Source organism: Arachis duranensis, chromosome 8, assembly GCF_000817695.3.
Source record: "Arachis duranensis cultivar V14167 chromosome 8, aradu.V14167.gnm2.J7QH, whole genome shotgun sequence".
Lineage (NCBI taxonomy): Eukaryota > Viridiplantae > Streptophyta > Magnoliopsida > Fabales > Fabaceae > Arachis > Arachis duranensis.
The window spans coordinates 48,250,102-48,277,063 of record NC_029779.3 but is presented as its reverse complement, the minus strand read 5'-3'; the positions used below and the strand labels follow the sequence as shown (position 1 = coordinate 48,277,063).

General features: G+C 31.0%; 4 protein-coding genes across 17 annotated transcripts in view; 2 read left to right on the top strand and 2 right to left on the bottom strand.

Moving 5' to 3' along the window:
* The first annotated feature begins 568 nt into the window (after positions 1–568).
* Positions 569–3,997, top strand: LOC107463582 (probable beta-1,4-xylosyltransferase IRX10L). The gene is made up of 4 exons (XM_016082396.3): positions 569–1,227; positions 2,128–2,516; positions 2,686–2,927; positions 3,174–3,997. The coding sequence occupies exons 1-4, from the start codon at positions 1,122–1,124 to the stop codon at positions 3,685–3,687; spliced, it is 1,251 nt and encodes a 416-aa protein (XP_015937882.1). The 5' UTR covers positions 569–1,121; the 3' UTR covers positions 3,688–3,997.
* A 1,984-nt stretch (positions 3,998–5,981) lies between these two features.
* On the top strand, positions 5,982–7,092 carry LOC107463474 (uncharacterized). The gene is made up of 4 exons (XM_016082269.3): positions 5,982–6,305; positions 6,382–6,440; positions 6,545–6,662; positions 6,755–7,092. Exons 1-4 carry the CDS (start codon positions 6,049–6,051, stop codon positions 6,837–6,839), a joined length of 519 nt encoding a protein of 172 aa, XP_015937755.1. The 5' UTR covers positions 5,982–6,048; the 3' UTR covers positions 6,840–7,092.
* A 391-nt stretch (positions 7,093–7,483) lies between these two features.
* On the bottom strand, positions 7,484–11,754 carry LOC107463598 (chromophore lyase CRL, chloroplastic). Of its 2 annotated transcripts, none has more exons than XM_016082420.3 (9): positions 11,135–11,754; positions 10,992–11,041; positions 10,692–10,752; positions 10,403–10,438; positions 10,167–10,217; positions 9,458–9,550; positions 8,425–8,529; positions 8,229–8,324; positions 7,484–7,841 (listed from the first exon to the last, which is right to left on the bottom strand). In XM_016082420.3, exons 1-9 carry the CDS (start codon positions 11,306–11,308, stop codon positions 7,701–7,703), a joined length of 807 nt encoding a protein of 268 aa, XP_015937906.1. In that variant the 5' UTR covers positions 11,309–11,754; the 3' UTR covers positions 7,484–7,700. The 2 variants fall into 2 exon arrangements, with proteins under 2 accessions (XP_015937906.1, XP_015937907.1); XM_016082421.3 differs by having other exon boundaries at positions 8,229–8,321.
* Positions 11,755–14,785: 3,031 nt separating this feature from the next.
* The window catches only part of LOC107463523 (uncharacterized protein At4g14100), a 15,767-nt gene continuing 3,590 nt past the window's right edge, over positions 14,786–26,962 (bottom strand). Inside the window, exons 4-9 of one of the 13 annotated variants that reach the window (XR_008001918.1) lie at positions 24,723–24,804; positions 22,408–22,706; positions 21,408–21,706; positions 21,234–21,306; positions 20,993–21,079; positions 19,846–20,392 (exon numbers count right to left, since the gene is read on the bottom strand). Coding sequence is in view for 1 of the 13 variants with exons in the window: in XM_016082268.3 (XP_015937754.1) it covers positions 14,912–15,099; positions 17,841–18,318 (666 nt within the window). In the remaining 12 variants the exon portion in view is untranslated. Of the gene's footprint in view, positions 15,100–17,840; positions 18,493–19,845; positions 20,393–20,992; positions 22,707–24,722; positions 24,805–26,962 lie in introns of those variants that run through there. The other 12 variants (XR_008001919.1, XR_008001913.1, XR_008001916.1 and 9 more) reach the window with 12 other exon arrangements.

The window sequence follows — 26,962 nt, the reverse complement described above, 5'->3', positions numbered from 1 at the left end:
AATCAATTAATAAAAAGAAAAAAATACTCTTCTACTGTCTCCATAAAAATTTTCTGTAGAAAACTGTTATTTTTTTTAATTTGATAAAGGATATAAAATTTTTGTAAAGTTTTTTATTTTAATAAATACATTAAAAACTAAATTTTATATTTTTTCTATGAAAATATTTTTGATTAGTAATTTAAATATATTCTCCTAGAGTACTTTAATTTTTTTTAACGATGAATAAAATAGCACAAATTCAGGTTGAAAGAAACATTTGAATATTTGACACAAGGAAGAAGGTACTATATTATTAAATTAAATTGCCTTAATTTAATTAAGAGAAATACTATGAGTCATTAGAATTTATTATATTTGTCTATCATTTAATTATTAATTTAATAATATATTTTATTTTATATTTTTAAATATTAATAATTAATTGATAATAAAAAATAAAAAATTCTGGTTGTTTTTTAATATTTTTTAATTAATTGTTTGATGAAATTAGGAACATAGTTTGCTTTTTCTGTTCCTCATATGTTATTATGAGATGGACGCATGATCAAACCCAACATAATAAAAAAACCAAACCAAACCAGAAATTTTGCAAAACTAGCCACCCTTCTTCCTCCCTCCTTCTTCTTCAATCCTCACCAATATTTTTTCTTAAAAAAGAAAGAACGAACCCATCTTTTTCCAATTTGTTTTCTCTTTCTGAAGTTGGTGTGTGATAAACATTGCTAATTGCCACCTATTTCTTCAAAGCAAATCCACCATAGCTCCCATTTCCTTTTTGGTCCCTCATATGTGTCTCTCTCTGTGCTGCTGGGGAAGAACCCATATCACTGTCTTCCAGATGTTTGAGGAAATGCCTATATGAAACCTCAATGCTAAGAAATCTCTCACAACTACTTTCCTTTGTGACATCTTAACCATCATTCATCACCATAATTGCTACCTTCTTCTGTTGACCACAATTTGGACTTTAAATTCTTGTTCCCCTTATAATCTCTCTCTCTCAAGTGTTGTTCCTTGGTGCAGTTGCTGCAGCTAGCTACTTTTTGTGATACCCTTGGTGCACCCTAGTGAGGTTTACTTGGATCAAGGTGTTTCTGGTGTCTGGGGTGTGAATAAAAATGGATTTTTGGAAGTGGGTTTTCTTTGGTTTTCTTTGTGCTGCTCTTGTTTTGAGAATTGGTGCTGTGGAGCTCGGTCGAAACCAACCTACTGAGAGAATTTCAGGTGGGATTTCTTCAAAGTTTGAAAATTTTGTTTTTTCTGTCTTCTGTTTTGTCTATGTTCTGTTGATTTAGTAGTCAGTTTGGTTCACTTATGATGATTTGGGGTTTTGATTATGATAAATCTATTTACGGTTTTGCTACCATATTGGTTAGACTATTTCATAAGTTGTGTTTATGTGTATTCTGAGTGTGGATTTGATTAAGATCTATTTGGTTTGAGGTTGCTAGGAAATATCTGTTAAATAGTTTATTACTTGTATTTTTAATTGAGATATGTTAGTTTTCATTTTAGTATTTCAAACAGAAAACTTTTGTTATTGAACATTTGGTGTAGCAATTTATTCTAGAAGTCCCAATTTCAAAGTCTCAATCAAACCTGCTACTTAGATACTACATGCTAACACTTTTCTGGTTCAATTGATGGTGATAGCCTGAACCCTTTGTAGCGGAATCCATTTTAGGAATTCACCAAGCCATTGATTGAAACGTCGAGTATTTGAAAAAGAAACATTTTGAGAGTCTTATGTTTGAACATAGGCTCTTGTTATTCTCAATCATTACTTTGGTGAAGTTCTGTGAACTGGTTAACAGGATAGGAGGAGTAGCATTTGCGTTAGTTTTGTATTGATTTTGTCGTTGTGGCTTATCCATTTCAACACCTCATCATTTCTAGCAAACTTACCAAAGGAAACTTCGAAGAAGGGTAGCTGCAACTCCAGCAAACACTTTAAAAAATAATAAATTTGAAATGATATCCTTATCATAATTATAGGTTTGATTGATTTCAATTGGCCATAGGGAAATTTTTTCGGTATCTGAAAAACATATAAAAACAAAAGCATTCTATATTTCACTTAGATGAAATGGGTCACTAAGCATTCTATGGTTGAACCAACTGTAGGTAGTGCTGGTGATGTGTTGGAAGATAATCCGGTTGGAAGGTTGAAGGTCTTTGTTTACGAACTTCCAAGCAAATATAACAAGAAAATTCTGCAAAAGGACCCAAGATGCCTTAATCATATGTTTGCTGCCGAAATCTTTATGCACCGGTTTCTCTTATCGAGTCCTGTGCGAACCCTTAATCCCGAAGAAGCTGATTGGTTTTACACCCCCGTATACACCACCTGTGACTTGACGCCAAATGGACTCCCTTTACCTTTTAAGTCACCGCGAATGATGCGAAGTGCCATACAGCTTATTTCTTCAAACTGGCCTTACTGGAACCGGACAGAAGGGGCAGATCATTTCTTTCTGACCCCTCATGACTTCGGAGCATGCTTCCATTATCAAGTAAGGAGCATAGCTTATTGCTTAAAAGTTTTCTATTATACCACTGTTTATTCTACTTGATATTTGAATTTATAATGTGGTTTCTTGAGAGATGCATTGGATTCCACTATTGCTGTACATGGATCTGGTGAGTCATGAAATGCACTTTTATTGTGTTATTTTGTTACAGGAAGAGAAAGCAATTGAAAGAGGAATTCTTACATTGCTAAAGCGAGCTACCTTGGTCCAAACATTTGGTCAGAGGAATCATGTATGCCTGAAAGACGGCTCAATCACTATTCCACCATATGCTCCGCCACAGAAAATATATGCCCACCTAATTCCTGAAAACACTCCCAGGTCCATTTTTGTTTACTTCCGAGGACTGTTTTATGATGTCGGAAATGACCCTGAAGGTGGTTACTATGCAAGGTATGTCATAGTTATTATATCGAGTTCAAAAAGGCAAGGATCAATGGCTCTCATTCTTCTAGGTTTTATTTAGTGGTTATTGGAACTGATTAGGCATATTAAAATGAACTCCATTCATGATCATTTTTCCCCTGAAAACTGAGTAAATGTATGAAACTTGGTGCCATTTATTGATGATGTTATAGCAAAATAGAATAATAGTAAAATTTCTTCAACTTAAAGTGACTGTACTTTGCTGTTTTACAGAGGTGCAAGGGCAGCAGTGTGGGAGAACTTCAAGGACAATCCACTGTTTGACATTTCCACTGATCATCCAACCACATACTATGAGGACATGCAAAGAGCTGTGTTTTGTTTGTGCCCGCTCGGCTGGGCCCCGTGGAGCCCACGGTTGGTCGAAGCCGTGGTTTTCGGCTGCATTCCCATCATTATTGCCGATGACATTGTTCTGCCATTCGCTGATGCTATTCCATGGGAAGAGATAGGCGTTTTTGTTGATGAGGAAGATGTCCCTAAATTGGACACTATACTAACATCAATCCCACCTGAAGTTATCTTAAGAAAGCAGAGATTGCTTGCAAACCCTACCATGAAGCAAGCTATGCTGTTTCCACAACCAGCTCAACCGGGAGATGCATTCCATCAAGTACTCAATGGCCTTGCGCGTAAGCTGCCACATGACCGGAGTATATACCTGAAACCGGGGGAGAAGTTATTGAATTGGACTGCCGGCCCGGTCGGTGATCTCAAACCCTGGTAATGATTGTAACAGTTTTCTTAAAGCATCTAGAATTCTTTACATATCTTGGTCAATACTCCCAAAGTGTTCATAGGGATTTGTAGTTGAGTTGTTGATTTTTGTTGAGATTGTAAATTTTGATTTTTTCTCAAGACAATTCATTAGATAAATACAAATACAATTCATTTACAAGCTTTATTGCTGTCACGCCCCTACTCTTTATAATGTGTTGTTGTCTACAGAATACAGTAGCATCGTTTGATCCGTGTAGCCTGTTTCGATTGCTGAGATAATTTTCTCAATTATCATTATTATTGTTGTATTTATGCTACGGGATGTTGCCTTATGTCAACAACTTAGTTTCAATTATGGAAGGAAGAACAATAATAATGATGATGGCAAAGTTTTTTCTTTAAGTATGTTTTTTCTGATGACAGTACATAACTTTAGAATAATGATTAATGAATGATTCTTGTTGGACTAATGGTTTGTAATTTGTTTATAAATCATAAGTATCATGTGAGTATTATAATAATGATGATGATGATGATGATTTGGTAATACATGATTAGTTTTTTACATTCTTCCTAATCACTAATTTGTGATTTCATAAAAGATATTGATTCTTATGAAAGAAAGGTTGAAGATTAGAGAATTGTTATATGGTTGGTTAAGGAAGTGGTTGCTAGGGTGGTCCTATTGATATGGTTGGCATTAACAATGGAGTTTCATATTTTCAACACGGTTGGTTATTTTGGCGTTTGTCCTTGTATTCTATCATGTGGTTTTAAGAATTTTGTCATTGGTTGGTTTCCAAATTTATGACGTGTCCTTTGACCAATTAAGAAAAGGAAAAGAAAATATTTGAACTTGGACCCAATTTCACATTTCATTCATTCATTGTTGATTTTTATTCCAAAAGAAAAAGGAAAAGAAAAAAGATCATAGAAAAAGATTACATAAGAAAACCCAAGTATAGCAACCCAAAATAAACATTACTACGAATGACGGACATTTCGCTGTGTTTGCGTATTCAATCGTGTTTTAATAAAAATTAAAAGAAAAAATTCGAATACATTTTGATACACCTTCGAACACATTTTGATACATTTAAATATGATTATGTGTCAACGTGTCTAGTCTTATTCTTAACATGAATTTTTAAAATAAATTTAAAAATAATATATTATTATTTATTTAAAAACAATTAAAAAAATATTTTTTATTTTAATATTAATAAAATATTAACATATTATTATAATTCATTTAAAAATACTTTATATTTTATATATCTATTGTGTCTCATGTCTTATAAAATTTTAAATTTTATATGTTCACGTGTCTCATGTCATATCGTGTTTCGCATTGTATCTATTTTGTGTTCGTGTTAATATCCATATATTATAAATATACATTATGTTTTAAGTGTCAAAGCATTTCACACTAATACTTAACAAGAAGATAGTCAAGTAAATTAAATAAGCTATTTTAAAGTGTAAGATATTTAATTTAATGCGTATTCTAATAACATTTACAATGAATTAATTTTATTTGTAATATTTAAAAATTATATTAAAAATACAAAATAATTATAAATATTCTTAAAAAATATATTAAATATGCACTAAAGACATATAAGCATTTCTTTAAATTCACACTATATAACAATAAATGGAATAAATTTAAATAATTTTGCTACACATTTTCATAGCAGACACTATTTTGACATTAATATTATTAACAATCAATACAAATACACAAGTTTTTTTGGCATTTTGTTAATCAAAAGATAATCTAAATATATAATTAATTAATAATAATAATTATAATTTTACTCGGATTCAAAGGTGTTTTCTATATTAATAGTGTTTTTAGACATAATTTGTCACACAAATTGAGTATATCAAACATTTTTTTTGTAATGTGAATCCAAATATAAAATGTTTGAAAATACAACCACTCTACATGAACATAAAAATATCAACCATCAACAAATCATTTATGCAGGAATACAGAATGACTTCATATTTATATTTATAGTCAAATTTTATAAATATTATAATCAAAATTAATTTATATTTATAAGTAATTAAATTAAATTTATATTTACAATAAAAATGCGAAATAAAAGTGCAAAAATTAAGTAGTGCCGATTAGTGAGTGAGTTTTTGTATTCATAAAAATATTAATTATTACATAAAATATTTGATAATTGTATTGTTAAAACATGATTATTCTGTCAAGCCTGTGTGGGGAGTATGTATGCCACGTTTTCCATGTAGGATTCATACACAAACCAAACCAATTCACTCATTTGCTTTATCTTCTGTTCTTAAACTCATTGACACAAATTAAGGAACAGAAAGCAAAAGAAGAAGAACAATGGCCCTGCATCTGCAGCCACATACAACCACTCTTTGCACTACAAAGTCAAAGTCAAAGTATCATCATGGCAACAATGGTAGCCTTGTTAGAAATGAAACAAAACTCTTCAACCCTTTTGCCTTGAACTCATCATCATTCTCTGGTTCACTCACCCTCTTGCTTAATCCTAAACAAATGCACAATCTTACTTCGACCACTCCGAGGATCTCCATGCGTGTCACTTCCAAGCAAGCCTATATCTGTCGTGATTGCGGGTGCGAATCTTCCTTCTGCTTCAAAATAACTGTCAATGATTAATGTATCTTATGTTTGTGATTGATATTGATGCAGCTATATTTACAATGAGAGAACCCCATTTGAGAAATTGCCTGATAAATATTTCTGCCCTGGTAATTATTCCATTCTCTCTTCAATTTCAATACTATTATGAAGACAAGAAAGTAGGGTGTTTGAGCTAAGTAGGTGTCAAAAATGGTGGTGTTTTGCTATGCAGTTTGTGGTGCTCCAAAAAGAAGGTTTAGATCATATGCACCAGCTGTCACAAAAAATGCAAATGACACTGATGTTAGAAAGGCAAGGAAAGATGAAATCAAAAGAGAAGAAGCATTTGAGTGAGCAATTCATTCACTCATCCATCTTTATATCTTGCTTCTTGTTCATGAATCATTCACTCACATAACATTATGTAACAAACTTTGTGCAGGAAAGCAGTTCCTATTGCAGTTGTTGTGGGAATTGTAGTGCTTGCTGCTGGATTCTACTTCTATCTCAATAGCAGCATTGTTTAGGATATCAGACAAGTGCTTCTAATTTAGTCATCTTCTTTTTGTTTATTCTGTTCAGCTTTCACTAATTCCATTTTGTTCATTCTGTTCAGTTTGATATATCTAGAACTCAGTATGTTAGGTTCTTTTTGCTTTCTAAGACTGAGCAAAGAGCTTCCATAGATATTGTATTATTACCTTGGGACACAAGATTTCTTCTGATATCATAGTGTATACCAGTGACAAGAAACATTGAAACAATAGATATTTTCTACAACTCAAGTTTTTGTTTTTTTGTTTTTTTTTAATTGATTTAAGTTAGCTTCAATAAATTCAATGGTCAAGAGATATTAGGCTTATAGATAAAAAGAAGAAAGAAACACAACTTAACAAAGACTTACTAAAAATGATAATTTTAACCAATACTCTTAACAAAACCCTTTATTCTAATACCTCAATTCTGGTAATTTCAAACGCAATGTTGATGTCATGGTTTGAGAATGGATCTTCTATGATTTTTTAAATGGTCTTATCATGTATGATGTCTTACTATTCATGTAATAGAAAATAAGTGGTGAAAAACACATGTAAAGATCATGTGAAAAGTCAACATTAGAAGATCCATTCTCCTCATCACTTTGTCTATAGAGAACTTGTTGGTTTCATCATAACTAACCTCTCTTATCTTCTCATAAATATGCTATGAATATCCATCAAACTTTACCTAAGAAAAAGAAGAAAAACGCCTGCTCTGTATAGGCTATGGCTATTAAATTAAGACTGAATGACTGCTACCAAAAATATTAACAGGAAGATAGTAATGATAAAAGAAAAGGAAACTAATATTGACACAGGTGTAGTAGCAGAATTACACATTGTGAATTTTCAATCTTGCAAAACAAATGAACCCTCTATTCTTCTATCCATGGAAGGTGGAGGAGGGAAATTTAATGGAGAAAACATATCACTAAAGCTTGAGGTTGGTGCGGGCTTAAACTCATAAGGGCCTTCCTTTGGTCCCCAAACCTGCAATCACATAAGAAACAATACATTTTTAGGGTTTTCTCCATCTTCTGGGCACATCCGATATCCGATCTTTTATAAGAGAGAGTAAATTCACAACTTGTTTTCTTTTATATAGTTAAAAAAAAAGCTAAAATCTTATTTTTGCTAAAAATTATTCTACATAGTTTTCTCAAGGAAAGTTAAAAGAATTTATTTATTTATTTATTTATTTAAAATTATGATTGTTTTATAAAATATATACAAAAATGTGAAATTATTTTTTCAGTTAGTAAATTTTCTTCTCAAAAATAGGTTTAAATAAACACACCCAATATTAACTAGAACTATAAAGCTAAAGAAATCAAATTAAACATTTAAATAAGACAAAGGAGTTAAAAGTAAACTAACTTGCTTCCCATCATCATCGAAACCTCTATCCCACGTATGTATCTCATTGTTCTTCATAACAGCAACTTCTGAGGTACAGTAGGTTGCTCCATTCTGCTATATAAAGATATAAAGATAATAGTTTGATCAAAATACATTGGTAATGGAGAAAGAACATGGTAAATAAGATATAAAGATAATAGTTTGATTGAAATACCCATGAATTTGGAAACCCGCCAGGCGGGGTTGAACCTTCATATAAGCAACGCTTCCCTCGCGGACAACGTTTAAGATGTATTGTTGTCAAGTGTTCTGCAAGGTCCTGCAATCCAAACAATGAAGTATTATAGTATATGTTTACTTTAACTAAAAAGCTAGATACCTTTAAATAAAGAAATTTGTGTGATTCACTCCAGTTAAAGACAACAAAGTATCAAACAGACATAAATTTATCAAGAATTCCCACTTAGTAGATACTTATCAAATTGTTGATGAAACAGATTTTTGTGCAATACTTAACAATTTAGTCATGAATATGAAGTAACCTTAGTACAAGCAGAAATTTCTTCTTTGATTTCTGAGTTAATGCATCCTTTGATTTTAAATTCAGTCTAAGACCAAACATTTGTGATTGATTCTTTTTATGATTTACAATATATAAGGCTGAACTATTAGAATGTGCAAAACCGATCAATACACAATACGGAAAGAAGCAACCACCACTCAAGCAACTATAGGACACGCAAGCAATTGCTGCAGATAAAAAAAGCAACCATATGATTTTCTTTTTTAATTTGAAATTCTCACAGATCATGATTGATTTTGCCAAGTCTAGTCTCTAATCACCTAAAATAGACAGGGAGCTCCTCTCTATAAAAGTGATGATCCTAGGAGGTTACACAAGATTTTTTCCCAATACCAAAAAGGTCTTCTTGCTTTCAATCAGTAATTACAATGTTTTATTTTGATAATAATAACTAAAGGAAAAAGAATCATTAACATAAGGAGAATGATAATACAATAGTTACAATGTTAAGATTTTCCAATTTTTCCCCAATAACAACTTATACTTGCCTTTCTTTTTATGATTGTATACATCTACATAGCACTTGAACATCCAAAAGACAATCTTGTACCATTTAATAGTCTCTTTCTCTCTTGCTTTTCTTTATTTTCGTGAAATGCATACAGAAGAAAGACACCCCTAAGCTAAGATCACAATACAATTACAAACATGAAGGACAGCTCACCCCAATGACTTCTTCCGGCTGTGGACGCTGATCCTTTGATCGATCACAAAAATTCTTATACTCCTCCATGTCTCTAATTGCATATGTACTTAACTGCCATTGAACAGAAGTTAGTATCCGATTTCGTTCTCTACAAAATACAACATTCACTTGTAGCAAGAAAAGGGTATATAGGGAAATATAGGGAAGAAAAAATGGAATCATGTGTCTGAAAGCCAGAACAAACATATAAAGCATGCATCAATGTAATATAGGGAAATAATTGGATTAATTATGGTTAAATGTAGTCGTTGAGTGGTATCTAGGTCTTGGTAAAAGTATAGTTCACGATAGAGTAGCATTATTACTCATACAAAGTCCAAATAGCAACTAACATTTCATTACAATTATCCCCATTTGACCTGCTTCACAGTGCATACATAATACCAGAAACACTTAAAAAGAAGTTAAATGAAGTTCAAAACGAGTTTTTCTTTGTTCCATTATGGTAAGGAAGGCATGATGTAAAGTTATCTATTCAATTCCTTTCTATTGAACAGAAATGCTTCAACACTTTAAAGAGGATCTCAGTATTGTTTTATGAAAATAGCTAGAAGTGTGAAAATTAAGCGACATCAGCACCATTAATACTACAATGTAAATCATGGTACTGAAGACAAGAGTAGTTTGGATAACTTAACCACTATTATTAAAGTGACAAAATGCATACCTCAACATCACATTTCAGCTCTTTTGGACAGGGCTTCACCATTAAGAACCTCTGCAAAACGATGAAAGATGAAAATTTGTACTATAGGGACAATCGTAAACAACACCACAAAAATCTTGACTCATGACAACATTCACACAAGCTCCTGGTTTATGAAAGCCTAAGTTTCCTATTAAGAATTCAAGTTTGAACAAAGAGTAAATGCAATAAATGTTGCAACTCCCATAATATCATACCTGCCGAAAGGGTTTTTGCGGACTTCTCCAAAAGGCCTAGAAGCACAAAGATAAAAACTTAACTGGGCTAATTATAAAAACATAAACAAAAATAAGGAAAAAGAAAACAATGATTTGGATGTATAAAGTGGCATTCCTTGTAAACGGAGAAAGTAGGAGGTTATTCACCTTCAGATAACTTGGGAAGATTCAAACGGAATGCAATCTATTGATATAACAAATAAATACCTCCTCATTTTCTTTCTCAATTTACTATGGGAAACTTAGAGACTTGAACCATAGTGCTCACCTGCTCAAAATACAGGACTTTCGAACCATCCACTAGCTCGGCTGCCGGGCATGTAAGCGCTCTACAAAGACCAAATTCAAAGTTTTGTAAATGTTTTTCCTCCCAACCAACTTAAAAATTCTCACATACTCCCAATGAATGTTCCGAGAGCATGCATTAAATGTGGTCTAGAAGCACATAAGAATTTCTCTTAACCAACTTACTACTAATACAAGAAACAACATAGAACAATAGTAACCAACAAAAACACGACAATATAAATGCATTCTAAGTGTTACACAAATTGCAATATGAACGGACCTAATGTTGAAATAGTTATCAGGGTCTCTCGCAGCTTGCTCCTTTGAATACTACACACCAAAAAAACAATACTTCACACAATAAGAATAACAAAGAAACAAAAAACACAAACCCCATTTTGAAAAAAAGGGAAAAGGAGAAACCTTTTCGCCAGTGAGGGAATTAGCAACGAAACGGGCATGGTCCCAACGAGTGGTGGACTTGCTGAGGCGTTTAACGAGAAGGGCACCGCCAATAAGCAAAAGGGTCTTCACAGCCAACCCTCTTGCGCGGTTCCACACATTTGTGTTGTTCGAATCCGACCCATTATTACCCATCTATCTATCTATCTTTTGGTGAAGAAATGAAGGTGCTGTTTGGTTTAGAGGAATCAAATCATGGAATTGAATTGAATTGGATTGGATTGGTTTCAGGTTGTGGGTGGTTTTAGTAGAGGCATTAACACAAACACCATATCGGCACAGTAACTAGAAAACAGCAAGTGTTTCTAGAAGATGATGAACATCGGAAATTCGGAATTGGAGTAAGAGAGGATTTCGTTTCTTTTTCTTCAACACGGAAAGAAGGAGAGGGATAGAGAGAGCTGAAAAGAAAAGAGGTTCCAATCTCTCTTCAACCCCCACTTGCCACCACCTGTCACTCCCACTTTCTTTGCCTTCAACTCACAAATTCACCAAAATTCATTAAAGAAAAGAAAAACACAGTTTTCAGTTTTTTCTTTCCCAGGATCGACAAACAAAAAGAAGTTCTTAGGTGAAATTAATGACTCTGTTTTTTTGTTTGTGATGAATTATGGACACTTACTAATTACTCTTTTCATTTTAAATGGGTCCAAAAGGAAAAACAATATATAAATAATTGTTTATTTATAATATCAGAATGATTTTAATTAATTTTTGTAATGACATTTTTAATTTAATGATTATTGAATTAGAAAATATTAAGAATCAACATTTTTAGTAAATAAAAGGATTTAACTAATGTTAATTCATATAAAATAAACATAAAAATGTTAGTCATTTAATATTTTTAATAAATTAATATTAGTTATTTATATCCATTTTGTTATGTTTTGGACATTTAATTATGAAATGAAAGGATCACACTTTAAAAATTGAGAGGCACACTTGTTAAGTTGTTCATTTTTAAAGTTTAAAATTTAATTTCTAAAAATAACATTTTATTCAAAATAAAAAGTTTTATTATTCTTATATTAAGGAAATAAAAATTAATATGTGAATTACTATTATATGTATAATTGTTATTCTTTTTTGTCAAAGAGTTCCTTGTTTATTGATTGACTAATGACAAATTTTTAAATAAAATTTAAATATGTAGTAAATTAGTTTTTAGTCAGGTTAAAAGATACCGTGAACAATAAACAAAAAAATTCATCATTTTATTAGGATAAATGATTTTGAAATCCGTTTTATATATGTAGGAAGTGACAATTTAATGGTCAACGATAAATCTTTAAATAGAATTTAAATATGTGACAAATTAGTCATTGTCTTGTTGAATTGAAAAATACTAATTAAAAAAGATAAATATTAAATGGCCAATATTATTTATTTATATTTATTTTATATTTGAGTTAACACTAGCAAATTTTTTTATTTTTACTAAAAATATTAACTCCTAATATTATGATCATTAGAATTTCGATTTAACTCTTAAAATTTTTTTATATCATAATTTTTAATGAGCCAATCAATTCTAAAAAATTTACTAAGTCGAACAATTTTACACTTTCATATTTTACGTCTTTAAAAATCTATCATTAAAAAATAATAAAACAAACCCTAATTTATTTTAGAAAATATTTAAACGAATGTTCAACCATTTATAGCATTAAACAAATACATTTTTCTTATAATATTTGGGTATACTATTCCCAATCAACATATTCTTGAAAATATAATCCCTTAGAATATTTTTTTTTTAATCTTTAAACAAATACCCACTAAATGTCCCATTTCCTAGGATTGCGAGGATAATATCTCCTGTAATTTTTTAAAAAAAATTGATTAACATGTATTTTTACGATACATATTAAAAAAGAAAATATTAGAAGATGAAAATTTTAGCATTTTTAATATACTTTTAAGATTTAATCCATAAAAGTATCAAAGTTCCTATTTTAACTTTTTATGTATCTTTAACAAATATCTAAAAAGCAAATATTTGCTGATTTTTTTAATAACAAGTGTCGTTAAAGTTGTTATAAAATTTCTTTCTATTAAACTTCTTAACTAATATGTTTAAAACTATTATTATGAAGACCTATTTTTTTATTATTAAAACAAACTACTTACACATCATCAACGATTAAACTCAATCATATATATATAATTTACTTTTAATGTATATTTTTGTTTGATAACTAATTTTAATGTGCAATTAAAAAAAGTAAACATTAAATTGGTATCTAAAAGATTTTGACGCTAATAAAATAATACCTGATTTTTGTTATTGATAAAATAATCTTTAAATAATTTTAAAATTTAACAAGCATATCCCCAAATTCGTTGTAACACATTTCCAACAAAAATATTGCTAAACTGGTACTGTATTTTGCTTAAATGACAATATCCCTAAACTAATTACTTAAGTGTAATTAATAATTAAATTAAAACAACAATAAGTAAAAATTTTTCAAATCACACCAAATTTACCCTATTTTTTCCAAACCCCCTTCCCAATGTACTCTATCCTCTCACTCTTTGAAATCCTGAAAAATTGTCCCAAATTTAGAAAATTTTTATAAACTTCTCATCAGTAGATTATAGATTAAAAAATTTTCATAGATTCTAATTACTCCAAATTTACAGACTAAAAAAATCCATCAGTTCAAAAATTCAAATCACTAAAAATTGCCCATTTTAAATTAATTTACAATTAAAGAAGATTAATAATAATAAAGTTCATTTAGAAGAAAAAGCAAATAGATTTATATACAATAACTCAAGAACCTCATTCAGAAAGTTCTTACTAACCACTATTTCTCTGTTTCTAATCAATCCAAGTAATAACACAAGCCTGAAGAAGATGTAACTGCTGAAAAAAAAGTGAAAAGAAAGAGAAAGAAAAAGTTTTTGAATTCGAACTTGAACCTGTCCCAAAATCAGACAAAGGTGATATGGGAGAGAAGAAGTGAACAAAATCGTAGTGATTGAAGTAAAAAAAAAAAAAGGTAATGGCTGTTTCATCCATTGATGATGATGGTGCCAAAGCCCTTTAAGCTATTGAGGAAATCGTTGTTGCTGTCTCTGTTTCAACAACAGAAAATTCACATTCACCGGCATAGAAAGTTTTTCAACGATGAGACGTCACTGCTATGTGTGTTTCTTATGCTTGACTACAGGGAGAGAAGTGAGCCACCATAAAGCACAAACTGACAACAGATGACACAGGAGTTGACGGGTACAGAGGACCTAGCGGCGAGACGACGACTACGCAATGTTGGCGACAGCGACTCTATGAGAGTGGGAAGGTTGAGGTGCTGTTTTGGCTCGTTTTAGAGTGAAAAAGCAGACAGTACATCAAGAAAAGAAATTAAATTATGGAGTAAGATTTTTCAAGTGAAATTTAGTTAATTAATTAAAAATTTTACGTAAATATATATTGTAGCCAATTTAACAATATTTTTATGGGATACATGTTTTGACGAATTCAAAAGTATGTTTGTCAAATTTTAAGATCATTCCAAAATTATTTTATTAATAATAAAATTTAAATACTATTTTATCAGTCTCATAATCTTTTCAATTTTGTGTTTACTTCTAAAAAATAGGTTGCATTCACGTACATGCGGTGCATTTTATATTTCATATTTTTGCCGAAAACATCAATTAAAAAAAAAAAACAACACAAAGGAAACAAATCCTAAAACACAATGTAATTAAGCATTTTACTAACTATTACATAGTTGCCGTTTTCCAAAAGGGTATCCATGTCATGATCAAACTCTGGAGAGAAGGAATCTTGGGATTGGGATTTTCCTTCTTAGCCTCGTCAGTGAAACAGTAAACAGGAGCTTGCCAATTTGGATCATCAAGAACTGCACCAACCTCAAATGTCATCACATGTGCAGTGTACCCCGGTGGACCTGTAGTAGTGTCACCAACCATACTTTATCATTGGGGTGTGCATGGTCGGGTGAAATCAGGTTTGATATGACTTAGATTCGACTCGAAATATATACCGGGCCTATTTATTAAACCCGAATTCGACCCTAAACCCGATAAAATTTATACACTTTCGGGCCACGATTATATCGAGTAAAAATCGGGTGAAAATCAGGCCATTAACATTACATTACTTTAATACATTTTTATAAGTTAGTATGTAAAAATATCCAAATTTCTAAGACTCTAACTATGATTTGACATGGTAAAATTCACTTAGAAAAACAAGAATCGACTCTTCTCTAAAACTAAAGCATAATCATAATCAATACTAATATTGAATAATAACACAAAATATTTAAAAGAATACAAATAACACAACTTTATGCATTAGTCTAAAATCTTATGCATTTTAAACATAAAACATTAACTTATAGTCTTATAATAACTAATAACACAAAATATTAAGGTTTACAATACTTAAATTCCACATAAGAATAGCCATCATCCATCACTAATAACACAAAATATTAATTGTGTATGATGACCGTGCCACCGGGCCGACTTCGGGTGACCCGAGCCATGGCCCGGACCCGACCCGAAATAATGACCAGATCTATTTTTGAGACCCTTACCCGGCCCTAGACCCGATGAAATCATACCAAATTAGGCCCTAAAGTGCTTGGGGCCGGATCGGATCTTCAGGTCGGACCGGGCCATGCACACCCCTAATATTTAACAATTAGTGGTTCCGAGCAAATACTAGGGTGTTCATGGTTTGGTTAATCTAAAAATCAAACTAGTTTTTTAGTTAACCATAACTATAGTATTGATGAATTAATTAAATTGGTTTCATATGATAAAATTGGTTATTAATCAGTTAATAAAATTCAAAATCAGTTTTTAATCGGTCATTAAAACAAAAACTAATTTTAAAAAATTAACCGATTTTTATATAGAAAAACCGGTTTTTATATGAAAAGTCAGTTTTTATATCGAAAAATTGATTTTAACACTGAAAACCGATTTTTATACTAAAAAATTGGTTTTTATGCCAAAAAATTGGTCTTTACACCCAAAAATCAATTTTTATACAAAAATTATTTTTTTTACATATAAAAACCCAAATTTTTTTACCTTTTTTCTTTTAAATTATTTTTTTAATCTAAAAATTAATTTTTTTCTTTCTAAATAATACAAGTAACATTTGTAAATAATAAAATTCCTTCCATTATAAATTATAATTACTTTTCTAAATTTTTGGTAGCAATACTTATCACATATACCTACTAAAGATAATGAAAGTGAAACATTAAATATTGGGTAGAAAAATAGTTAGTAAAACAGGCTAATAGGGTGATAAAAGAAAAAGAATGGTCCCAAGAGCATTTCCTGTTTAATCTATCATGATTAATGATGAGAATCATTTCTGGGCCAACTTGCACAAAGTGCATACACAAAGAAAAATGCGAACAATACCTAAATTCAAGAATTACAGTTGGAAATGTGGACAAGACAAGGTGTATAACATCATAAATTAGTGGGCATAAATTTTTTACAAGTTTATCATACATTGCAAGACTAAAAGAAGCAGCAAAGAATGAGCATCAAAGAAAAGAACCCGAAATTCTCATCTAGGGAAAGCTACCCCCATCAACAATTAACTTAGTAAGTCTAATCTCTTCTAGGGGTGTTCAAAAAATAACCAAAATATGGTTAACCGATTAAAAAACCATAACCACATTTTGGTTAATTAGTTTAATAAAACAATTTAAAAATTATATCCATATTTTTTAGAATTGGTTAACCAAAATCAAATTAAAAAAAAAACCGATTTTTAATCGGTTAACCAAAACCAAAACCAAATTAAAACTAAAACCTAAATCAAAACCTAATTTCAAATTCACTATTCGTCTTCGATACTTCGACAAACCGAGTAGTTTGCTTTCATTTCCTTTTGTCGAAGTATCGAAGACGAAGTGTGAATTTGAAATTAGGTTTTAATTTTGGTTTTGGTTAACCGGTTAAAAACTGATTTTTTTTAATTTGGTTTTGATTAACTAATTCTAAAAAACATGAATATAATTTTTAAATTGTTTTATTAAACTGGTTAACCAAAATGTGATTATGATTTTTTAACCGATTAACCACAATTTTGTTATTTTTTGAACACCCCTAGCAAATACACTACTTTCATAATTTCACATAACTGCAATTTGTTATTGCAAGGCTTTAAGTATTTTGATGGGTGGAGTGATCAATTCACTCACCGACTTAATATCGTCTTAAAGTTTCACCCAACTAATATGTGGATTCTATAAGAACCGCACATCTAATTATGGCGGGTGAGTCTCTTAACAAAAATAAATGTATATATTAGGTCTGCTTAAATAAATTCAATTCACTTACTACTCGGATAAACTTGACTGATTGTATATGTGGTAATTTATTAGTTAACGTCAACTTTTAAATAAAACTCAAATTTACAATAAATTAATTTTTAACCTACTATATTGAAATATACTATAGAAAATAATGTTTCCATCTTTACTAATAAAAATCTAAGCTATTTTACTGAAAATCTAGCCAACAAAATACTAGGGATTTTCTTAGATACACCCTTTGAAATCATAGTTTAACATTTTAGATTATACCCATGAAATCAATATCTGAGAATGATTAAAATCCAATGGAAACATGAATTGTGGTAATAGCAATGTACCTTCAAAGAAGACCCATTTAACAGGCCTTTTAGTTGCAACATGCTCATAATAGCGAATGAAATGAACCTTCTCCCAAACATTGCAAAGAAAGTTATCAACCATCCTCTGACCCAAATAAGTAGCACCATGAAGCCAATTTGGCCTCAGAATCCCAACAGGGAAATGCTTCACATCACACTCTCTCTGATAAGGATCAAGAGTGTAGTAGAAGGAGGTGCCATTGTCCCACTCAACATCGTACAACACATGATTCGTGAGTTGTTCTTCGATGATGTTCAAGTTTCTGCCATTTATGAAGTCGTACCATAGGTCCACCTTCTGGAGGACACCGGTTCTGTTGTACCATATGAGGGAGTGGAATTGGAGTGGCCACTCTGATGGGGTTGGTGGTGGTGGCTTTGATGCCATTGATAAAGAAAGGGGGAGTAGAAGTAGAAGGAGGAGGAGAAAGAACAAAGAAGACATGGGTGCCCCCATTGATGCTTACAAAACAAAACTAGATAAGAAGTATAAAAGATGAGGTTCAAGATTCACCCCATAATGCTTTAACAAATATTCTGTGTTTTTTATTTTTTTTTTCTAAAGGTAAAAATGAAACTCCAATTTAAAATCTCTAGCCGAAAATGGAAAGACTATATGTTACTTGAAGTTTAGCGCGTTGGCATTTTGCGTTTTTTATGAATTATATGTAAGTCTTTTTTTATATAAAAATTTTAATTCTGCTAGGCAACTAACATTTTTTTTGTCGATTAAATTTTTTATACAAAATAAGTCTAAATAGATTATTTTTTAGGCCATGAATTCCTTGCTCCTACATTTTTGTAGGTTTATCATTAACCATCATAAAAATAATTATAAAATATACCCCATTTTTTTTATGAAAAATTGACTAATTAGATTTTGACCCTTCAAATTATTAGTTTTTAACTTTTCTTCCTTTCTCTTTCATTTTCAAATTCAAAGACATTTAGAGAAAAGAGGTCTGCTAGGGTTTCCTCTCTTTATCAATTTCTGCTAGAATTTTCAATCTCTGTCTCTCTCTCTTCCTCTTCCCCTACCGGAAATCTCAATATCTTCCTCTTCCCCTTGCTGCCGCAACCTGTGCCCACCGCCGCGCAAGACGCCGCCGCCGCCGCGCAAGACGAAAAACTGAGAAAGATTACAGTTCTTGGAGAACATCAACGAAACTGATTAAATTTCCTTCCGAAATAGAGTTCTGAGTGTTCTCCCTAAACCTCTCTACCAGGTTTCTTTCCTTTAGATTCATTCATTTCCTTCTTTGTCATCCTTCTTATGCAAAGTTTCATTAGATTGAACTTGTTCGAATTGGACTAGTCATTAGATTGAAGATCATGCCAAACCCCTTTAAGCTAGCCAAGCAAAGTTTCTTAATTGAATATCTTATTCTTGTTTAAATGAACTATGAACTATGCATATATAATCAATGAGGAAAATGCTATTTCAGATAGAATTTTTAGTTATTAGCAGAGCTAATCTTAACAAATTATTTTGTTATTTGTAAATTATCAGTCTATAATTAGGAGTTTTAATTTATCTTTTTATTAAATATCAAGAAAAAAAATGATCTTTATAGTGATTTTTAATTCAAACAAGTACAAATATCAAATTTTCCATTGACTTGTATATAAGAAAAAATCTTTATTCAAATATATGGATTTAACATTGTCTTTTGATATGAATTAGCAATCTGGTATATCCAAGAAAAAATATGGCCAACAGATTATTATTTTTACCAAAACAAACGAAGGAATCAAAATCTGGAATATCTCTTGGAATCATAAAATCAACGAGGCATTTTGTTATTTGCTTGTTCTTAGTACTGTAATGATGTCTTGATCTCATTATCCAATTATATTTATTTGATTATTGTCTTAGTGATAAGTTGGAATTTCTGATGAGAAACAAACAATTTGCAAACCCAGCAGCTTAGTCAGATCATGGCTTCTCCTTCTCAAACTCACCACAATGTTGCAATGCGGGTCCTTCTCAAACATCCAAAGGTCAATTGTCATTTTGTTTGACAAAAAGTTCAACGGGATCAGGTAAAAGAATTGGAAAATACAGAAGTCAAAGTAACTGAAGCCAAAGTGAGTCGTAGACAAGGTGCAGATGCTGGGCGTACAACAGATAGCACCTATGATGTTGAGTATACAACAGATAGTGCCAGTGACGTTGATTGCATGGTAGATGGCGTGGATGAAAAACATCGTGGTGATCTCTCCCAAGAAAGTGATGCTAGTGTTACTCTGGCAATGATAGACCAGCAATATGACAGAGATGATGTTGGAAGGTTTCTGTACTTGGAAGGTGTTGAATATATCATATGGTGCACATATGATGTGCACTTCTATGCTTCGTTTGCCCTTCTTGAGCTCTTTCCAAAGATTGAATTAAATATACAGCTATGCATGTGCATAAAGATAATATATTATCTTAACCGAAACAGAATCCTGAAGCTTCTTGTAGAAATATGTATTAAAAAAATTATACTTGGATAACGATCTCCAAAGATGCTTGCTGCTTCAAATATCTAGCAAAGTGAAAATGTCATAAGTAGAGATATTAAAAGCTAACATCATACTGCAGTGTGGTTCAAGTTTTCAGCTAGAGTCATCCAAAAGGTCAAAGACAGCACATTGGTTTACGAATCAAAGCCATAGTAATGACAGGTAGAAAACTCCAGTAGGAAAAACTAGTGGAGCAATATCAAATTTCTTGGTGTTATATTTGGCTAAGCATAGCCACACACACACACACACACACAAAAGGTCAAAAAAACAGCACATTGGTTTAGGAATCAAAGCAATAGTAATGACAGGCAGACAACTCTGGTAGGAAAAACTAGTGGAGCAATATCAAATTTCTGGGTATTATATTTGGCTACACACACAGACAGACAACTGAACTTAAAGACTAAATAGTTTCAGTAGTAAAAAGAACTATAATTTATCCTATCAAATATGCAACGATTTTGCTCTATCCATATACATCCCCACCAAATCACATCCTATGAATATAGGTTAACAAGAGAAAGAAAACACAAACTACATATTTCACTTCAAAATAACAAAAAAAAATTAATACTAATAACCTATTTGGAAAAATGGAGGGAAAGTACAAATAAACTTACCGCATATAAAAATCCAGATAAAGTATGATTGGCCCTGATTCATCACCTTTATCCGGGATACAAATAATGATCAAGCTCTAATGAAGACTGAATACATGAAACATTAGAAGAAAAAGAATCCAGAAATGAGAGGATGGACAAGAGAGATTGAAATATAACAATAAAAAGCTAAAACGAGGATAATTTAAAAAAGCTCTCTGCAGGTTAAGAGTTGAATCATTACAAGGCAAGAAAAAGCTACCTGATGATGGGGAAATCAATCTCCAAATATTGAAACTAAAACAGCTTCACAAAACATAACATTAGAGTTAAACCTACAAGAGAAGCACATCTAATATCTACATAAAACACACATGAAAACAATGACATGCAACCAAATAGGGTAATATAGTAACAAAAGCAATTTAAAATTTACCAATTGCCCTAATTTTGTGCTCCCTAGCAGACCTCTCTAGGAAGATTTATTAGCATCAAACGATTGAGTGGAGGAAGATTTGATAAGGATGTCGGTCAATTGTCGAGAAGAAGGAACTGAAAGTAATTTCATCACACCCGCTTGAACTTTTTGTCAAACAAAATGACAATCGACCTTTAGATGTTTGAGAAGGACCCGCATTGCAACATTGAGGTGAGTTTGAGAAGGAGAAGCCATGATCTGACTAAGCTGCTGGGTTTGCAAATTGTTTGTTTCTCATCAGAAATTCCAACTTATCACTAAGACAATAATCAAATAAATATAATTGGATAATGAGATCAAGGCATCATTACAGTACTAAGAACAAGCAAATAATAGAATGCCTCGTTGATTTTATGATTCCAAGAGATATTCCAGATCTTGATTCCTTCGTTTGTTTTGGTAAAAATAATAATCTGTTGGCCATATTTTTTCTTGGATATACCAGATTGCTAATTCATATCAAAAGACAATGTTAAACCCATATATTTGAATAAAGATTTTTTCTTATATACAAGTCAATTGGAAATTTGATATTTGTACTTGTTTGAATTAAAAATCACTATAAAGATCATTTTTTTCTTGATATTTAATAAAAAGATAAATTAAAACTCCTAATTATAGACTGGTAATTTACAAATAACAAAATAATTTGTTAAGATTAGCTCTGCTAATAACTAAAAATTCTATCTGAAATAGCATTTTCCTCATTGATTATATATGCATATAGTTTCTGTGAGCAGTTGAGCACCTAAATTTGGTTCCATTGAAACAATTTAAATCATAGTTCATTTAAACAAGAATAAGATATTCAATTAAGAAACTTTTCTTGGCTAGCTTAAAGGGGTTTGGCATGATCTTCAATCTAATGACTAATCCAATTCGAACAAGTTCAATCTAATGAAACTTTGCATAAGAAGGATGACAAAGAAGGAAATGAATGAATCTAAAGGAAAGAAACCTGGTAGAGAGGTTTAGGGAGAAAACTCAGAACTCTATTTCGGAAGGAGATTTTTTAATCAGTCTCGTTGATGCTCTCCAAGAACTGTAATCTCTCTCAGTTTTTCGTCTTGCGCGGCGACGGCGGCGGCGTCTTGCGCGGCGGCGGGCGCAGGTTGCGGCAGCAAGGGGAAGAGGAAGATATTGAGATTTCCGGTAGGGGAAGAGGAAGAGAGAGAGAGACAGAGATTGAATATTCTAGCAGAAATTGATAAAGAGAGGAAACCCTAGCAGACCTCTTTTCTCTAAATGTCTTTGAATCTGAAAATGAAAGAGAAAGGAAGAAAAGTTAAAAACTAATAATTTGAGGGATCAAAATCTAATTAGTCAATTTTCCAAAAAAAAAAAGGGGTACATTTTATAATTATTTTTATGATGGTTAATGATAAACCTACAGAAATGTAGGAGCAAGGAATCCATAGCCGAAAAAGATAACTCGTAAAAATATCTTTTCTTAAAAATTCACCCACACAAGTCCTTACAGTTTTTTTTATTAATTTAGGCTTTCTAATGGTGATCAATAACTCGTATAAAAAATAATATTAAAACTTCATACACAAGAACCAACAACAAAATTCTACAAAGTCAAACAAACAAATCAAACTCTAGAAAAAAAAAGTAACATGAGCGTGAATAATAAAAAAAAAATAAGATTCACACGAACAACAAACACAGAATTTCATAAAAAAAACATCAAAATATACATGAGAGAACGCTGAAGAAAAAAAAAGCAAGAACATTCATCATATGACCAAGAAAAATACAATAAAAGATAAGTAGAGATAAAACTTAGAATAGGACACTAAAAATTATTTAAAAGAAAATATGTACCTTGAAACTGTCTGAAACCCAATTTAAAAGTTCTTGATTGAAAAAATATTAGAAGCACATGAGAAAAGAACAGATTAAAACATGATTGTTCCTTGTGCTTTTTATAAGATGAGAATAAAAGATAGTGTTGGTAAAAAGAAAAGAATATATGAATAAATAAATAGTTTAACATATTAATGTAAATGAGTTATTAAATTAAATAATAAAACGCCCATAAAGTACTTTTTCTTTTTTAGTCTTCTTTGACTACTTATGACTGTAACATGACTTTTAGAGCTTCTTTGGATGCCGTTAAGTTGATGAAAAAAATTTAATAAGAAAATATCTTTTTTATTTTTTAGCGTGTTTGGCAAAATTCTAGTAGTAAAAATAAAAACACTAGAAAAATATAAAAAAAAACCTTTTTTGAGAAGCTACAATTTACATCTTTTTTAAAAAGATCTTTTTTCTTTAAAAAAATGTTTTTCATATAATAAATGAACAAAAAAATATTTGTTACATGAAATATCCAAACATAAAATTATTTTTATTTTTTCAAAAAATCTTTAAAAAAAGATAACTCGTAAAAATATCTTTTCTTAAAAATTCACACAAACAAGTCCTTACAGTTTTTTTTTTATTAATTTAGTCTTTCTAATGGTGATCAATAACTCGTTGTATAAAAAATATTAATAAACATCATACACAAGAACCAACAACAAATTTCTACAAAGTCAAACAAACAAATCAAACTCTATAAAAAAAAAACAAGTAACATGAGCGTGAATAATAAAAAAAAATAAGATTCACACGAACAACAAACACAGAATTTCATAAAAAAATCATCAAAATATACATGAGAGAACGCTGAAGAAAAAAAAGCAAGAACATCCATCATATGACCAAGAAAAATACAATAAAAGATAAGTAGAGATAAAACTTAGAATAGGACACTAAAAACTATTTAAAAGAAAATATGTACCTTGAGGCTATCTGAAACCCAATTTAAAAGTTCTTGATGGAAAAACTATTAGAAGCAAAGGAGAAAAAAACAGATTGAAACATGATTGTTCCTGCTTCTTATAAGATGAGAATAAAAGATAGTATTGATAAAAAGAAAAAAAGGTTAGTTCTACATTATTTTAGCACTTTTTTACTATAATATTTCACTAGTTACCACTCTAATATGACTTACAGTTAATTTTTTTATTTAATTTGGTCTGTCTAACATGATTAATAATTCATATTATAAAAAATATCAATAATAAATATAATACACAAGACCACTTTTGTTAATTCCACGGGGAATTCAGTTTGCAAGCATGGTCCCTAAGCTGAAAAATATGGCAGGCAACAAGAAAAAAAAATGTACCAACAAAGACGAACACCCACACAGTTATGTATATTTACTTTTGTTGGGCTAATATAAGATAACAGTCAAGAATAAGGTCCAACAATAAGATATACCTTTGTCCACCTTTGCGAATGCTAAGTGTACCCTCAAACAAATTTGCAAGCCTCTTGAACAACAAGAAAGACATTGGCCATTCTGCAGCAAATGTTCAGAAATTGGTTGGAAAAATGTGGGCAAAAAAATGAAAATCGTAGCATAACTTTGCACTTAAAAGCAATAAAACTCAAATTTCTCACCAACGGAAGGAATATTGAAACTAAAGTACAGTTGGAGAGCCAAATGAAAAATTGCAGATAAAATCACTGAATAAGATTATTGACAAATCACTTTAGCTTATGCAGTCAATGAATGATGTGGGATACTTTTGCACTAGATTTATGAAGGTGGAGATTGGAGAACAGGAATAGCAGACTATGAAAAAACTAAGTCTGATATCTTCTAGATTCTTACTCAGCTCACTTATTATGGGTGCAATTTGATTTTATTGAGCTGAAAAGAAACTCTAACGATCTCTTCATTAATATATTTTCTACTTTCATTTTCTATTTTCATTTCTTATTTTCATTTCTTGAAAATGATATTCATTTTCAAATTTTTATATTTTAAAAAACGCAATTGGTTTTTAAATGTAGAATTCATTCCCGAATGCTAAAATCAATGAAAATATGTTTGGTTGGTTTATTTTCAAAATATATTTTTACAACTAATTTTAAAATATAAAATTATAATTATATTAAAAGTATAATTTTAGTTAATTAATATTTTATTAAGTTTACAATTATTTTTTTAAAGTATCAAACACAAAATAAATTATTATCCCAAATTAATTAATTGCATTTCTAGTAAAGAGATACAATTTAACCAAATAAACAATAATAAGTGCAATATCATATTCAATTAATGACTTACTTAAAACAGATATTAAAAAAGGGTGTTTTTATTAAAGTTTTTGGTTTAGTCACAAGAGAAAAAGGCAATAAAATTATCCGCATAGAAAAAGAATGAGGAGTTGAGTTAAAATATAATAAAGGGTCTTTTCAAGCAAGTAGGATACGAGTTAAAATATAGGATCCCCGACCAAAAAAAAAATTAGAAATAGAAAGGATCTTTTCAAGCAAGTAGGATATGAGTTTAAATAAAATAAAAAATAAAATTATGAAAAAGGTTGGAGAGATTCGGACCACGTTCTGCCTCAAAGAAAAAATTGAAAAGGAAATATCGTTTTCATGTGTCATTTTTTAAAAATATTTTCATTGAAAATATTTTGAAAATTCTTAAATCATATTTTCATTAATTATTTTAATTTTCATTGATAATAGAAATAAAAATGATCTAAACCTATCACACCCTTACATTCTTAGTATCAGTTAGTTGATATGTAATTGAGAAATTGTATTCTATGACAACAACAACAACAACAACAACAACAACAACAACAACAACAACAACAACAACAACAACAACAACAACAACAACAACAACAACAACAACAACAACAACAACAACAACAACAACAACAACAACAACAACAAAGCCTTGTCCCACTAAGTGGGGTCGGCTACATGAATCAAACGACGCCATTGTGCTCTGTCATGTATCATGTCTACAGAGAGACCGTTTACATGTAGATCTCGTTTGACCACCTCATGGATGGTCTTCTTAGGTCTTCCTCTACCTTTCGCCCTTTGTCCATCTTCCATCTCATCCACCCTCCTGACTGGATGTTCTATCGGTCTTCTTCTCACATGTCCAAACCACCTGAGACGCGATTCAACCATCTTTTCCACGAATGCGCAGACCATACACTTCTAGAGCTTCTCTCCATAACTCCAACTTCTTATTTAGGTCTTCCCTTGACTCTCCCATAAGGACGATATCATCGGCAAAAAGCATGCACCATGACACAGGCTCTTGGATGTGCTCTGTGAGTACTTCTAAGACTAATGTGAAAAAGTATGGACTTAAGGATGATCCCTGGTGCAATCCTATACCAATAGGGAATTCCTCTGTCACACCACCTTAAGTCTTCTTACTAGTTGTAGCCCCATCATACATGTCTTTAATTGCCCGAATATATGCTATTCTTACTCTCATCTTTTCTAAAACCTTTCATAAGACCTCTCTTGGTACTCTATCATACGCTTTTTCCAAATCAATAAACACCATATGTAGATCCCTTTTATTACTACGATACATCTCCATAATCATTTTTAATAGGTATATCGCTTCAGTGGTAGATCTGCCTGGCATAAATCCAAATTGGTTCTCTGTTACTTGTGTCTCTTTTCTCAAC

Bases quoted from the DNA above. Each gene is read 5' to 3' on its own strand.
- LOC107463582 (XM_016082396.3), top strand. From the start codon at position 1,122: ATGGATTTTTGGAAGTGGGTTTTCTTTGGTTTTCTTTGTGCTGCTCTT. The intron at 1,228-2,127 runs GTGGGATTTCTT...AACCAACTGTAG, and splicing joins ACCTACTGAGAGAATTTCAG to GTAGTGCTGGTGATGTGTTG. The intron at 2,928-3,173 runs GTATGTCATAGT...GCTGTTTTACAG, and splicing joins GAAGGTGGTTACTATGCAAG to AGGTGCAAGGGCAGCAGTGT.
- LOC107463598 (XM_016082420.3), bottom strand. From the start codon at position 11,308: ATGGGTAATAATGGGTCGGATTCGAACAACACAAATGTGTGGAACCGC. The intron at 8,530-9,457 runs GTGAGCTGTCCT...TTTGGATTGCAG, and splicing joins AGCCGGAAGAAGTCATTGGG to GACCTTGCAGAACACTTGAC. The intron at 7,842-8,228 runs GTTAGTTTACTT...ATGTGATTGCAG, and splicing joins TCGATGATGATGGGAAGCAA to GTTTGGGGACCAAAGGAAGG.
- LOC107463474 (XM_016082269.3), top strand. From the start codon at position 6,049: ATGGCCCTGCATCTGCAGCCACATACAACCACTCTTTGCACTACAAAG. The intron at 6,306-6,381 runs GTGCGAATCTTC...ATATTGATGCAG, and splicing joins TATATCTGTCGTGATTGCGG to CTATATTTACAATGAGAGAA. The intron at 6,441-6,544 runs GTAATTATTCCA...TTTGCTATGCAG, and splicing joins TGATAAATATTTCTGCCCTG to TTTGTGGTGCTCCAAAAAGA.